This window comes from Strongylocentrotus purpuratus, unplaced genomic scaffold (assembly GCF_000002235.5).
Source record: "Strongylocentrotus purpuratus isolate Spur 01 unplaced genomic scaffold, Spur_5.0 spur5_scaffold_18, whole genome shotgun sequence".
In the NCBI taxonomy this organism is placed as follows: Eukaryota; Metazoa; Echinodermata; class Echinoidea; order Camarodonta; family Strongylocentrotidae; genus Strongylocentrotus; species Strongylocentrotus purpuratus.
Genome location: NW_022145603.1, coordinates 6,708,645 through 6,724,149, shown reverse-complemented (window position 1 = coordinate 6,724,149; position 15,505 = coordinate 6,708,645). Strand labels below are relative to the sequence as shown.

Here is a 15,505-nt window from a genome sequence, read left to right as displayed (position 1 = left end):
TTTCGAATCAACTTTTCCGTGTAGAACTGATGAAATTTGTTGTTGATTGTTTGCTGCTTCCATTTACACACCATAATTACACATCCATTTTCGCTTTCAAACTCCTTGAGCGAGTGGAACTTTAAATAATTGTTGCCAATTAAAGAAGAAAACTGATTCTTCTAGACGTTTAGACAAGTTTTGACTGATAATGGTAAACATATTGTTTACTTTACCTAGACGTGAACGAATGCGACGATTCATCGAACTGTGATCAAGTAAATGGAGGGTGTTTGAACACAGATGGCTCTTACAGCTGTACATGTAACTCTGGATATGAAGAAGACACGACCGATCCCAATGCTTGCAGTGGTAAGGATGTATTATCAATTTGGTGCCACCTTTTAGAGACATCTTAAAACTTCTTTTGATCCATGATGCTCTGACTTTAATACAAGTAGTGCATGATCACGAAATCAAGAACCGGTTTAAAATTAAAACCCATTCCTGTTACAGTACTTTACTGTAGCTGTTTCTTGAATGATAACGATTTAATCTTAAGTAGACATTTCACTTTTTAAATTAGCAATGGATGGTGACATTTTTTCGAATCAACTTTTCCGTGTAGAACTGATGAAATTTGTTGTTGATTGTTTGCTGCTTCCATTTACACACCATAATTACACATCCATTTTCGCTTTCAAACTCCTTGAGCGAGTGGAACTTTAAATAATTGTTGCCAATTAAAGAAGAAAACTGATTCTTCTAGACGTTTTGACAAGTTTTGACTGATAATGGTAAACATATTGTTTACTTTACCTAGACGTGAACGAATGCGACGATTCATCGAACTGTGATCGAGTAAATGGAGGGTGTTTGAACACAGATGGCTCTTACAGCTGTACATGTAACTCTGGATATGAAGAAGACACGACCGATCCCAATGCTTGCAGTGGTAAGGATGTATTATCAATTTGGTGCCACCTTTTAGAGACATCTTTAAACTTCTTTTCATCCATGATGCTCTGACTTTAATACAAGTAGTGCATGATCACGAAATCAAGAACCGGTTTAAAATTAAAACCCATTCCTGTTACAGTACTTTACTGTAGCTGTTTCTTGAATGATAACGATTTAATCTTAAGTAGACATTTCACTTTTTAAATTAGCAATGGATGGTGACATTTTTTCGAATCAACTTTTCCGTGTAGAACTGACGAAATTTGTTGTTGATTGTTTGCTGCTTCCATTTACACACCATAATTACACATCCATTTTCGCTTTCAAACTCCTTGAGCGAGTGGAACTTTAAATAATTGTTGCCAATTAAAGAAGAAAACTGATTCTTCTAGACGTTTTGACAAGTTTTGACTGATAATGGTAAACATATTGTTTACTTTACCTAGACGTGAACGAATGCGACGATTCATCGAACTGTGATCGAGTAAATGGAGGGTGTTTGAACACAGATGGCTCTTACAGCTGTACATGTAACTCTGGATATGAAGAAGACACGACCGATCCCAATGCTTGCAGTGGTAAGGATGTATTATCAATTTGGTGCCACCTTTTAGAGACATCTTTAAACTTCTTTTGATCCATGATGCTCTGACTTTAATACAAGTATTGCATGATCACGAAATCAAGAACCGGTTTAAAATTAAAACCCATTCCTGTTACAGTACTTTACTGTAGCTGTTTCTTGAATGATAACGATTTAATCTTAAGTAGACATTTCACTTTTTAAATTAGCAATGGATGGTGACATTTTTTCGAATCAACTTTTCCGTGTAGAACTGATGAAATTTGTTGTTGATTGTTTGCTGCTTCCATTTACACACCATAATTACACATCCATTTTCGCTTTCAAACTCCTTGAGCGAGTGGAACTTTAAATAATTGTTGCCAATTAAAGAAGACAACTGATTCTTCTAGACGTTTAGACAAGTTTTGACTGATAATGGTAAACATATTGTTTACTTTACCTAGACGTGAACGAATGCGACGATTCATCGAACTGTGATCAAGTAAATGGAGGGTGTTTGAACACAGATGGCTCTTACAGCTGTACATGTAACTCTGGATATGAAGAAGACACGACCGATCCCAATGCTTGCAGTGGTAAGGATGTATTATCAATTTGGTGCCACCTTTTAGAGACATCTTAAAACTTCTTTTGATCCATGATGCTCTGACTTTAATACAAGTAGTGCATGATCACGAAATCAAGAACCGGTTTAAAATTAAAACCCATTCCTGTTACAGTACTTTACTGTAGCTGTTTCTTGAATGATAACGATTTAATCTTAAGTAGACATTTCACTTTTTAAATTAGCAATGGATGGTGACATTTTTTCGAATCAACTTTTCCGTGTAGAACTGACGAAATTTGTTGTTGATTGTTTGCTGCTTCCATTTACACACCATAATTACACATCCATTTTCGCTTTCAAACTCCTTGAGCGAGTGGAACTTTAAATAATTGTTGCCAATTAAAGAAGAAAACTGATTCTTCTAGACGTTTTGACAAGTTTTGACTGATAATGGTAAACATATTGTTTACTTTACCTAGACGTGAACGAATGCGACGATTCATCGAACTGTGATCGAGTAAATGGAGGGTGTTTGAACACAGATGGCTCTTACAGCTGTACATGTAACTCTGGATATGAAGAAGACACGACCGATCCCAATGCTTGCAGTGGTAAGGATGTATTATCAATTTGGTGCCACCTTTTAGAGACATCTTTAAACTTCTTTTCATCCATGATGCTCTGACTTTAATACAAGTAGTGCATGATCACGAAATCAAGAACCGGTTTAAAATTAAAACCCATTCCTGTTACAGTACTTTACTGTAGCTGTTTCTTGAATGATAACGATTTAATCTTAAGTAGACATTTCACTTTTTAAATTAGCAATGGATGGTGACATTTTTTCGAATCAACTTTTCCGTGTAGAACTGACGAAATTTGTTGTTGATTGTTTGCTGCTTCCATTTACACACCATAATTACACATCCATTTTCGCTTTCAAACTCCTTGAGCGAGTGGAACTTTAAATAATTGTTGCCAATTAAAGAAGAAAACTGATTCTTCTAGACGTTTAGACAAGTTTTGACTGATAATGGTAAACATATTGTTTACTTTACCTAGACGTGAACGAATGCGACGATTCATCGAACTGTGATCGAGTAAATGGAGGGTGTTTGAACACAGATGGCTCTTACAGCTGTACATGTAACTCTGGATATGAAGAAGACACGACCGATCCCAATGCTTGCAGTGGTAAGGATGTATTATCAATTTGGTGCCACCTTTTAGAGACATCTTTAAACTTCTTTTGATCCATGATGATCTGACTTTAATACAAGTAGTGCATGATCACGAAATCAAGAACCGGTTTAAAATTAAAACCCATTCCTGTTACAGTACTTTACTGTAGCTGTTTCTTGAATGATAACGATTTAATCTGAAGTAGACATTTCACTTTTTAAATTAGCAATGGATGGTGACATTTTTTCGAATCAACTTTTCCGTGTAGAACTGACGAAATTTGTTGTTGATTGTTTGCTGCTTCCATTTACACACCATAATTACACATCCATTTTCGCTTTCAAACTCCTTGAGCGAGTGGAACTTTAAATAATTGTTGCCTATTAAAGAAGAAAACTGATTCTTCTAGACGTTTAGACAAGTTTTGACTGATAATGGTAAACATATTGTTTACTTTACCTAGACGTGAACGAATGCGACGATTCATCGAACTGTGATCGAGTAAATGGAGGGTGTTTGAACACAGATGGCTCTTACAGCTGTACATGTAACTCTGGATATGAAGAAGACACGACCGATCCCAATGCTTGCAGTGGTAAGGATGTATTATCAATTTGGTGCCACCTTTTAGAGACATCTTTAAACTTCTTTTGATCCATGATGCTCTGACTTTAATACAAGTAGTGCATGATCACGAAATCAAGAACCGGTTTAAAATTAAAACCCATTCCTGTTACTGTACTTTACTGTAGCTGTTTCTTGAATGATAACGATTTAATCTTAAGTAGACATTTCACTTTTTAAATTAGCAATGGATGGTGACATTTTTTCGAATCAACTTTTCCGTGTAGAACTGATGAAATTTGTTGTTGATTGTTTGCTGCTTCCATTTACACACCATAATTACACATCCATTTTCGCTTTCAAACTCCTTGAGCGAGTGGAACTTTAAATAATTGTTGCCAATTAAAGAAGAAAACTGATTCTTCTAGACGTTTAGACAAGTTTTGACTGATAATGGTAAACATATTGTTTACTTTACCTAGACGTGAACGAATGCGACGATTCATCGAACTGTGATCAAGTAAATGGAGGGTGTTTGAACACAGATGGCTCTTACAGCTGTACATGTAACTCTGGATATGAAGAAGACACGACCGATCCCAATGCTTGCAGTGGTAAGGATGTATTATCAATTTGGTGCCACCTTTTAGAGACATCTTTAAACTTCTTTTGATCCATGATGCTCTGACTTTAATACAAGTAGTGCGTGATCACGAAATCAAGAACTGGTTTAAAATTAAAATCCATTTCTGTTACAGTACATCACAATGCTTCATTAATGATAACGATTTCATCTGAAAGAAACAGTTAACTTTTTAAATTAGCATTGGATGGTGACATTTTTTCGAATCAATTTTTCCGTGTTGAAATTATTAAATTTGTTGTTGATTGTTTGCTATTTTCATTTACACACCATAATTACACATCCATTTTCGCTTTCAAACTCCTTGAGCGAGTGGAACTTTAAATAATTGTTGCCAATTCAAGAAGAAAACTGATTCTTCTAGACGTTTAGAAAAAAATTGACTGATAATGGTAAACATATTGTTTACTTTACCTAGATGTGGACGAATGCGTCGATCCATTGATCTGTGATGACGTAAATGGAGGGTGTACGAACATAGGCGGCTCCTACACCTGTACATGTACCACTGGATATTTACTAGACGCGAGCGATGGCCGTACTTGCAATGGTAAGGATGTATTATCAATTTGATGCCACCTTTTAGAGACATCTTTAAACTTCTTTTGATCCATGATGCTCTGACTCTAATACAAGTAGTGCGTGATCACGAAATCAAGAACTGGTTTAAAATTAAAATCCATTTCTGTTACAGTACATCACACTGCTTCATTAATGATAACGATTTCATCTTAAAGAAACATTTAACTTTTTAAATTAGCATTGGATGGTGACATTTTTTCGAATCAATTTTTCCGTGTAGAAATTATTAAATTTGTTGTTGATTGTTTGCTATTTTCATTTACACACCATAATTACACATCCATTTTCGCTTTCAAACCCCTTGAGCGAGTGGAACTTTAAATTATTGTTGCCAATTCAAGAAGAAAACTGATTTTTCTAGACGTTTAGAAAAAAATTGACTGATAATGGTAAACATATTGTTTACTTTACCTAGATGTGGACGAATGCGTCGATCCATTGATCTGTGATGATGTAAATGGAGGGTGTACGAACATAGGCGGCTCTTACACCTGTACATGTACCACTGGATATTTACTAGACGCGAGCGATGGCCGTACTTGCAATGGTAAGGATGTATTATCAATTTGGTGCCACCTTTTAGAGACATCTTTAAACTTATTTTGATCCATGATGCTCTGACTTTAATACAAGTTGTGCATAATCACGAAATCAAGAACACACCTAAATTAAAATCCATTTCTGTTACAGTACATTACACTGATTCATTAATGATAACGATTTAATCTTAAATAGACATTTAACTTTTTAAATTAGCAATGGATGGTGACATTTTTTCGAATCAATTTTTCCGTGTAGAAATTATTAAATTTGTTGTTGATTGCTTGCTGTTTTCATTTACACACCATAATTACACATCCATTTACGCTTTCAAACTCCTTGACCGAGTGGAACTTTAAATAATTGTTTTTAATTAAAGAAGAAAACTGATTCTTCTAGACGTTTAGAAAAGTTTTGACTGATAATGGTAAACAAATCGTTTACTTTACCTAGATGTGGACGAATGCGCCGATTCATCGACCTGTGATGCCGTCAATGGAATGTGTACGAACTCAGTCGGCTCTTACGCCTGTTCATGTAACTCTGGATTTTTACTAGACGCCGATGGCAGTTCGTGCAATGGTAAGGATGTATTATCAATTTTGTTTCACCTTTTAGAGACATCTTTAAACTTCTTTTGATCCATGATGCTCTGACTTTAATACAAGTAGTGCATGATCACGAAATCAAAAACACACCTTCAAATTAAAATCAATTTCTTTTACCATACATTACACTGTTTCATTAATGATAACGATTTAATCTTAAATAGACATTTAACTTTTTAAATTAGCAATGGATGGTGACATTTTTTCGAATCAATTCGTCCGTGTAGAAGTTATTAAATTTGTTGTTGATTGTATGTTGTTTTCATTTACACACCATAATTACACATCCATTTTCGCTTTCAAACTCCTTGAGCGAGTGGAACTTTTAATAATCGTTGCCAATTAAAGAAGAAAACTGATTCTTCTAGACTTTTGGAAAAGTTTTGACTGATAATGGTAAACAAATTGTTTACTTTACCTAGATGTGGACGAATGCGCCGATTCATCGACCTGTGATGCCGTCAATGAGATGTGTACGAACTCAGTCGGCTCTTACGCCTGTTCATGTAATTCTGGATTTGAACTAGACGCCGATGGCAGTTCTTGCTATGGTAAGGATGTATTATCAATTTGGTGCCACCTTTTAGAGACATCTTTTAACTTCTTTTGATCCATGATGCTCTGACTTTAATAAAAGTAGTGCATGATCACAAAATCAAAAACACACCTTAAAAATATAATCCATTTCTGTTACAGTACATTACACTGTTTCATTAATGATAACGATTTAATCTTAAATAGCCATTTAAATGTTTAAATTAGCAATGGATGGTGACATTTTTTCGAATCAATTTTTCCGTGTAGAAGTTATTAAATTTGTTGTTGATTGTTCGTTTGTTTTCATTTACACACCATAATTACACGTTCATTTTCGCTTTCAAACTCCTTGAGCGAGTGGAACTTTGAATAATTGTTGCCAATTAAAGAAGAAAACTGATTCTTCTAGACTTTTAGAAATTTTTGACTGATAATGGTAAACAAATCGTTTACTTTACCTAGATGTGGACGAATGCGCCGATTCATCGACCTGTGATGCCGTAAATGGAATGTGTACGAACTCAGTCGGCTCTTACCTCTGTTCATGTAACTTTGGATTTGTACTAGACGCCGATGGCAGTTCTTGCAATGGTAAGGATGTATTATTAATTTGGTGCCACCTTTTAAAGACATCTTTAAACTTCCTTTGATCCATGATGCTCTGACTTTAATACAAGTAGTGCATAATCACGAAATCAAAAACACACCTTAAAATTAAAATCCATTTCTGTTACAGTACATTACACTGTTTCATTAATGATAACGATTAAATCTTAAATAGTCATTTAACTTTCTAAATTAGCAATGGATGGTGACATTTTTTCGAATCAATTTTTCCGTGTAGAAATTATTAAATTTGTTGGTGATTGTTTGCTGTTTTCATTTACACACCATAATTACACATCCATTTACGCTTTCAAACTCCTTGACCGAGTGGAACTTTAAATAATTGTTGCCAATTATAGAAGAAAACTGATTCTTCTAGACGTTTAGAAAAGTTTTGACTGATAATGGTAAACAAATTGTTTACCTTACCTAGATGTGGACGAATGCGCCGATTCATCGACCTGTGATGCCGTCAATGGAATGTGTACGAACTCAGTCGGCTCTTACGCCTGTTCATGTAACTCTGGATTTGTACTAGACGCCGATGGCCGTTCGTGCAATGGTAAGGTTGTATTATCAATTTTGTGTCACCTTTTAGAGACATCTTTAAACTTCTTTTGATCCATGATGCTCTGACTTTAATACCAGTAGTGCATGATCACAAAATCAAAAACACACCTTAAAATTAAAATCCATTTCTGTTAAAGTCTATTACACTGTTCCATTGATAATAACGATTTAGTCATGAATAGAAATTTAACCTTTTAAATTAGCAATGGATGGTGACATTTCCAATTAATTTGTTCGTGTACAATTTTTTTAATTTCTTGTTGATTGTTTGTAGTTTGCATTTAATAACCGTCAGTGCACATCCGTTTTCGCTTTCATACTCCTTGAGCGTTTTAAACTACAAATAATTGATGGCAATTCAAGAGGAAAGCTGATTTATCTAGACTTTTAGAAAATTTGTTACTGCTAATGGTAAGTAAATGTTTTACTTTACCTAGATGTGGACGAATGCGCCGATTCATCGAACTGTGATGCCGTAAATGGAATGTGTACGAACTCAGTCGGCTCTTACGTCTGTTCATGTAATTCTGGATATGTACTAGACGTCGATGGCAGTTCTTGCAATGGTAAGGATGTATTATCAATTTGGTACCACCTTTTAGAGACATCTTTAAACTTTTTTTGATCCATGATGCTCTTAATCTTAAATAGACATTTAACTTTTATAAACAAAATAGCAATGAATGTTGACATTTCCAATAAACTTTTGTGTGTACAATTTTTTTAATTTCTTGTTGATTGTTTCTAGTTTTCATTTACAAAAATCAAAAAGAAATATTCAGTTACTTTTTCTCACTTAATATATTTACTAATGGATTTCATGTAAGAATTAACAAATTCATTAACTGTCATTATTTTGCATGTAGAATATCAGTTCTGACATCATTTTCCTGTCATTCGCCAAATAAAGAAAAATATGTCAAAAAGGAAATTATTTTCTCATGACTTTTATCACACTTATTGTCTTTAAAACTCAATTTGCACAGATATTGACGAATGTGCGAGCGCTCCTTGTTTGCAAGGAGGACGTTGCGCTGATGAAGTAAACTCATATACTTGTACTTGTGCTGATGGCTATACTGGGACTAGGTGTGAAACAGGTAAGCCATTAGGTCGAATCAAATTACATGCCTAAATACTTAAATACATCGTTAGAGTAATGCAATACCTCCTTGCTTATTTCAAAATTATAGATAAAGGGTAACAAAAGAAGAAACAAATAAACATCACGTAATTGCGGTGAAAAATCTTTGAAAATGTTCTTTAATAATCTAGAGTAAACAGAAGTGAGAGTACAGGCAAAAGACGCTAGGGTGTTTTGTATATTTTGGAGCAGTAATGAGAGTAACTACTCTTCTTGTGCTTTCGAGTAGACATATCGATAATAGGAGTGCAAGGTCATTTAAAAACAGCATTGATATTGTGTTTCCCACAGGGATCTCAATAAATATGAGAAAAATAAGGGTGCAATAAGAGCAGCATTTTCCATCCATATCATACAGATTCAACTGTTGGACCTAAGGTGTCTTCAAACTAAGACCGTCCATTGGATGATTTGTAATCTCGAAATGGAAGATTTTTGCTTTCCCATATGGAAACGTTTGCTTTGATTTGTATCATAAAAGAAGTTGACCATAAACTGACTCCCACACGGTGTTGAGTGCTCAGGGGTCACGGGCCACTGGCTTCACCGGGCAGGTAGTTCCATTATGTGAATGGGTATATTAACTATTACAAAATGAGGGGACACATTACATTGTACAATAGGGACACACATTGTTTTTTATTGTGCAGAACAAACTGTTTTATTGACTTACTTATTGAATGAAACTATAAAAACAAAATGCATTTTGTATTCTAACAATAAATTATTGGAGTACAAAGAATAATAACAGGTGAATGAAATGCATAAACACCCACCCCTGAGAAGGAAGCATTCATAAATTTGAATACATATAGTTGATAAACGACTCCGCATGAAAACTATAAAACCAAAATGTAATTTGCGTTCTGGCAATTGGAGTACAAAGAATGATAGCACGTGAATGCAATGCTTCAACAACACAAACACCTGTGAAGGAAGCATCCATAAATTTGAATAATTTAGTTGATAAACGATTCCGCATGTGGACGTTTGGTGGAGCAGAAAGCAGTGGATTCTTTACAGCACGAACCCATTTAACAGAATGTCGGAACGTAAATTAAATTTGGCGTGGTTGGAAAATGCATCTTTCTACCCTGCGACTTTAATGGTACGATCCAGTAAATTAAACATTAAAATGGCTCTTATTTTAAAATTACTCATTAAATAAAACTCAAAACTTCAGTGATATCAGACAAAATATGTAACATCTTACTAATAATTAAAACAGATGTATAAACATTGTGAAAGTGTAGCATTTTACGATAAAAGATACCGATTGAGCGAAGATGACGTCATTATAACCTGTTTATGTGCGCTTGCAACGGGGGAATTCAAGGTCAAACGGTCAATTCAGACGCTGATAAGTTATTGGTCAAGCCTTTTTGTTTCCCTTATTCCGACAACATTATACAATCAATCAAAACAAGTTAAATACCAGAAGAAAGCTAACGATTAGTATTTTCATTAACCGCTTGCCCAAACGTGGCTTGACCACAGTGAAACGAGTGAGAGCTTGCGAGAGCGGCCAAAGTATGATTGAAACACGCTTTTTGCTCTTCTCCAACGCAAAAAGAGACGACATTGCGCTGGATAAATCTATTTTTTCCGACAAAAGTACAGAAAATTTGCAGATGGTCTTTTTAAATTATACTTTATGAAATGTTACCCGAGTGACTCCCGGGCGCCCCAATGCTGGAAATAAACGCACATTTTAGAAAACTTCACTTTTCCATGGAAAAATGCTAATTTGTTCAATGCACGCAAGTCAGATTGAGCGGATGATACAACGTTTCCATATGTTCCCTTTTTTCTTGCAGGAGCACATGAAACTTCATCAAAAATACATTTTATCAAGAATATATTTGCTATCTAAGGCTAAAAATTTTGAAAAAATACGAAATTCAAAACAAATATTCAGTTACTCTATCTCATTAAACATATTTATTAATGGGTTCTATGTATGAATTAACAAATTCCTCAACTGTCATTATTTTGCATGTAGAATATCAGTTTTGACTTCATGTTTCTGTCAACCGCCAAATAAAGAAAAATATGTCAAAAAAGGAAAACATTTTCTTATCCCTTTTTATCCCATTCATTGTCTTTGGAACTTAATTTGCACTGATATCGACGAATGTGATAGAGATCCTTGTATGAATGAAGGAAGTTGCGCTGATTTATTTAACTCCTTTACTTGTATCTGTGTTAATTGCTATACTCGGATTATGTGTGAAACAGGTAAGCTATAAGGTCGAATCAAATTACATGCCTAAATACATACATACACTGTTCGAGATTTGCAATACATCCTTGCTTATTAAAAAATTATAGATAAAGGGTAACAAAAGAAGAAAAAAAATACAGAGAGGGGTATACTAAAAAGCAAATCTTGTACAAGTATGAACACCTGAAATGATACTCAGGAATAATGAGTAATTAAATTAACAAGTCCGAAACTACGAAAGGAACTATAAACTAGGGGGAATGGGGGATGCCAACAGAGACGAGAAAGGGACAAGACAATGCTTGACATGAAAAATATAGAAGAACACGGTCATAACACAAAGAGTAGACAATGACAACAAGAAGTGAGAGATCGGGGGTACAGCAAATAATACAAAATGATGAGCTGAATGTGGGTTGAGAAGAAGATGAGGACAGAGAAATGTGCATTAGAAAGGAGATAAGCATGAGAAGGCACAATATAATATATCAAATTACATTTTGAGTCAGCGAGTGGAGAATGATCTTGTATTTAAAAAAAAAAAAAAAAACGACATATAATTCAATGAGGTTTATATTATTTTAATAAAAACAACTTCAATTTTTGTCTTAAAAGTATTAATCGATGGAGCATTTCTTTATTTCATTACATAAAGAATTCCAAAACTTTTGATCTTCATATACAAATGTTTTTTGAGCTATTAAAGAGGGTCTGCAAGAAAAGTAAATGAAAATCGTCCAAATGTCTTGTTGGGTAATTATGAACTGAACTATTAAAAAAAAACATTTCTTGAAAAACAGATGGCAACATAACATTTTTATAATTATACATAAATTGACATAGTTGGAAAAAAATATATAAGTCTTTTACATTTAGTATCTTATTTTCAAAAGATAAAGAGTCTGTATTGGAGTGAAAGGGGGAATTGCAAATAATACGAATGATCTTCTTTTGTAATAACAACACTTTATCTAGTGGCGTTTGATGTGTGTTACCCCAAACTAAGAGACCGTAGTTCAAGTATGGAAGAATCAAAGAACTATAAAGCATAATTAAGGAATTAAGATGAAAATAATACCAATATTTCGGGATTTTTTTTTACAAAATATTGTCAGCGTGATTTTTCCAAGCTTTTTGTCAACCTTAACACCAAAAAAAAATATTAATAGATACACACTCCAATAGGGTATTTAAACAAAAACTATGTTTGCTAGAAATTAATTTATAGATTCACTAAATATAAAAAATATACTTCGTTTTCTGAAGATTCAAAGATAATTGTTCGCTCTTATCCACAATAAAATATTACACATTTCAATATTAATTATTTAAACTAATCTATGAGAGTCTTTGTGAGAAAAAAATTAATTTGCATTTTAAAAAGTACCAAGGACAAAATGTCAGACGATCGACAAAAGTCATTAATATATACAATAAATAAGAGTGGGCCTAATATGGTACCTTGTGGAAAACCACAATTTATATTACGAAGATCTGAGGAGTTGTCATTTAAAAGAACGTACTGCTTTCTATCCGAAAGATAGCTCCTGAACCACTCCAAGGCCATCCCACGTACACCATAACGTGAAAGTTTATAAAATATAATATCGTGGTTAATCGTGTCGAAGGCCTTGGAGAAGTCCAGGAAAATACCAAACATATGAGAAGATTTGTCAATGGAATGAGCTACTTTCTCAATAAAAGACCATAATGAGTATACAGTATTATGTTTTTCCCCAAAACCAAATTGGAGATTACCAACAAAATTATGATTAAAAAAAAAACATGCTGTCGGAATATAAATTATCTTTTCAAAAATGTTCGAAAAAGAGGACAATAAAGAAATGGAACGACAATTCCTAACATCAAATTTATCACTCTTTTTAACAAAGGAATTACCTAAGCAACTTTTAAAGAAGTGGGTACCTGACCATTTAATAAAGACAAATTAATAATATGAACGAGAGGATCCACAACGGAAGATAAAATGCCCTTTAAAATGAAATTATTTATTTCATCATGGCCCGAACTTTTCTTAGTCTTTCGTTTCGAAACAATATCTAACATAAACCGTCCAGGCGCCATTTTGTTCGTTTCTGGTCCGTTTTAAGGCCTTTCTTTCTTCCTTCCTATCTCCACTATCCTAGATATTTCAGAGTTCTAACAAATTCATCTAAATAGTCCAAGATATGTTCTTTCATCTGCGACACATAACCTGACCTTTAAAATGCCATCTTCGCACTGGAAATTCAAAACCGACTCCGTGCAAAATCTCTTTTAAAAAGAATATTGACCCCTACAAATCTAAAAATTGCCACAACTTTCTCATACCATTTCCCTTTCGTCTCAATTTCTTCCAGTATCTTTATCTCATAATTGCACAAAGCCATATGATGCTGAATTTCACGCTCTAATAAATCTTCAGAAAATAAATGGCGCCCTCTAAAATTCTTGGAATTGGCTTTCTCTCTGTGGCAATATCTCCATCGCTTCTGGGCAAACCCGTACCTTTTTTTTTGGATTTAGATACTTGAAGATATGCCCTTTCCAGCCAAATGCAAAATTATATACCCTAACACTGACCAAATTTGAGAAAATTGCCCTCCAAATTCGCGATTTTCAAGAAAATGGCGAAATACCTTCAACTTGCTCTTAAATGACGACCCTTATACCTACGTCAACAGAACTTAGCATAAATATGTATCTAACCACGTGACAACTTCCTGCCAATTGTTGTAATATTAAATGACGTCAGCGCAAAATTATTGCCCAAAATGATGAATTTACTATGCAATACGTAACAGCCCGTTAAATGCTTACAATACATTGCACGCAAATGTGAATGGTGTCACACTGACCGCAATGAAATGTTCTTTCGAATGATACCAAATACGTTATATGTTTTTACATAGATATTTGAGTAAATTGGGTTTGAACAAGGGTCACTATACAAATTCTGATGAGTTTCCGCCAAATTATATCACGTATCGGCTATGACATTATTTTTCAGACTGCTTTTCGCCCTTCCCGTCCCTTTTTGTCCTTGAAATATTGCAGTACTATTCCGAGTTGTAATATGCAGTGCACCTCGAAACCGGATTTTTGAAAATCGTCAAGGGGGTCAATTAAGACGCCATTTCATACTCTGCATGATTGCGTTAGATTGGGCGGTTGTTTGTGCCACATCACGCGTCTTTGGCGGGCGGAACATGCCATATTGAAGACAACTATACAACCATACATCCATTCGATGGATGTAAGGATTTTACCAATCAGAACGCAGGAAACTGTACGACTATACAACCATACAACTATACAATTATGCAACCTTCGAACGCATGTATAGTTTACAGCGTGCGGCCCGAAGTGCCATAACCAACAACTATACAACTATACGACTATAAGTCTATAAAGCCAGGGGTTTTAAATACTGCTCGTGCAGTGGTTTCTCCCCGCCCCCCCCCCTACTCAGTGTTATTTAGGGTACGCATATGCGTGTTCCCTCCTTTTGAAAACACCCCCTAAGTCCGGTGTGTAAAGTCAATACGGGCCGGGTAAGAGCTAGCCTTTAAACAAGGCCACTTGTCTGATAGACGCCGAGCGACTAAAACGAGACTAATCGCGAAAACCCAAGTGAACGAGAGAGCGAGTAGCCCTTCCAAGTAGCCTTTATCAATCTGATTTGGATTTCTTATGTTAACCCTTGTTTCCGACTGGAATTCGCTCCAGAAAATGGAGCCTCCAATCAGCGAACGAATCCTCGCACGACGTCAGCATATAGTATCCATCACACACACACACACAGTAAACTCTACGTAGTGCGAACATGGACCTACATGCTATGAACTATTACGTACGTGCTAAGACCACTGACCTCTTCATGGAACGAATCACGAACAAAGCCAACTGGGAGATCGCCGTTCTGATTGGTCAATAAATCCAAAGTAGGCGTATTAGCATGCTAATATGTATCCATGAATAATTCATGCAGAGCAGTGAAACCTACTTTCCAAAAGGCCTCGTGACATTCGTCACTCGGTCGCACGTTCACTCCCGGTATCTAGACTCATCTCAGCCGCTTAGCCAGAGTCACGAGGCCTTGTCAAAAGGCTAGGTAAGAGCCGGACTTTGGTGCGTGAAAAGTACCCCTTTACCGGACATTTTGGTAACACGCATAAGGTCATTCGGGGGGGGGGGGGGGTTCTCTCTCCTTACAAAACAACTACTGCTCGT

At 35.1% G+C, this 15,505-nt stretch overlaps 1 protein-coding gene across 1 annotated transcript in view; it reads left to right on the top strand.

The window, feature by feature from the left end:
- Positions 1-15,505, top strand: part of LOC578366 (fibrillin-1) — a 51,624-nt gene that overhangs the window by 16,290 nt on the left and 19,829 nt on the right. The window contains exons 26-41 of the mRNA XM_030989111.1: positions 220-351; positions 803-934; positions 1,386-1,517; positions 1,969-2,100; positions 2,552-2,683; positions 3,135-3,266; positions 3,718-3,849; positions 4,301-4,432; positions 4,880-5,011; positions 5,459-5,590; positions 6,037-6,165; positions 6,614-6,742; positions 7,191-7,319; positions 7,768-7,896; positions 8,342-8,470; positions 8,891-9,004. Coding sequence (XP_030844971.1) covers positions 220-351; positions 803-934; positions 1,386-1,517; positions 1,969-2,100; positions 2,552-2,683; positions 3,135-3,266; positions 3,718-3,849; positions 4,301-4,432; positions 4,880-5,011; positions 5,459-5,590; positions 6,037-6,165; positions 6,614-6,742; positions 7,191-7,319; positions 7,768-7,896; positions 8,342-8,470; positions 8,891-9,004 — 2,079 coding nt within the window. The remainder of the gene's footprint in view (positions 1-219; positions 352-802; positions 935-1,385; positions 1,518-1,968; positions 2,101-2,551; positions 2,684-3,134; positions 3,267-3,717; positions 3,850-4,300; positions 4,433-4,879; positions 5,012-5,458; positions 5,591-6,036; positions 6,166-6,613; positions 6,743-7,190; positions 7,320-7,767; positions 7,897-8,341; positions 8,471-8,890; positions 9,005-15,505) is intronic.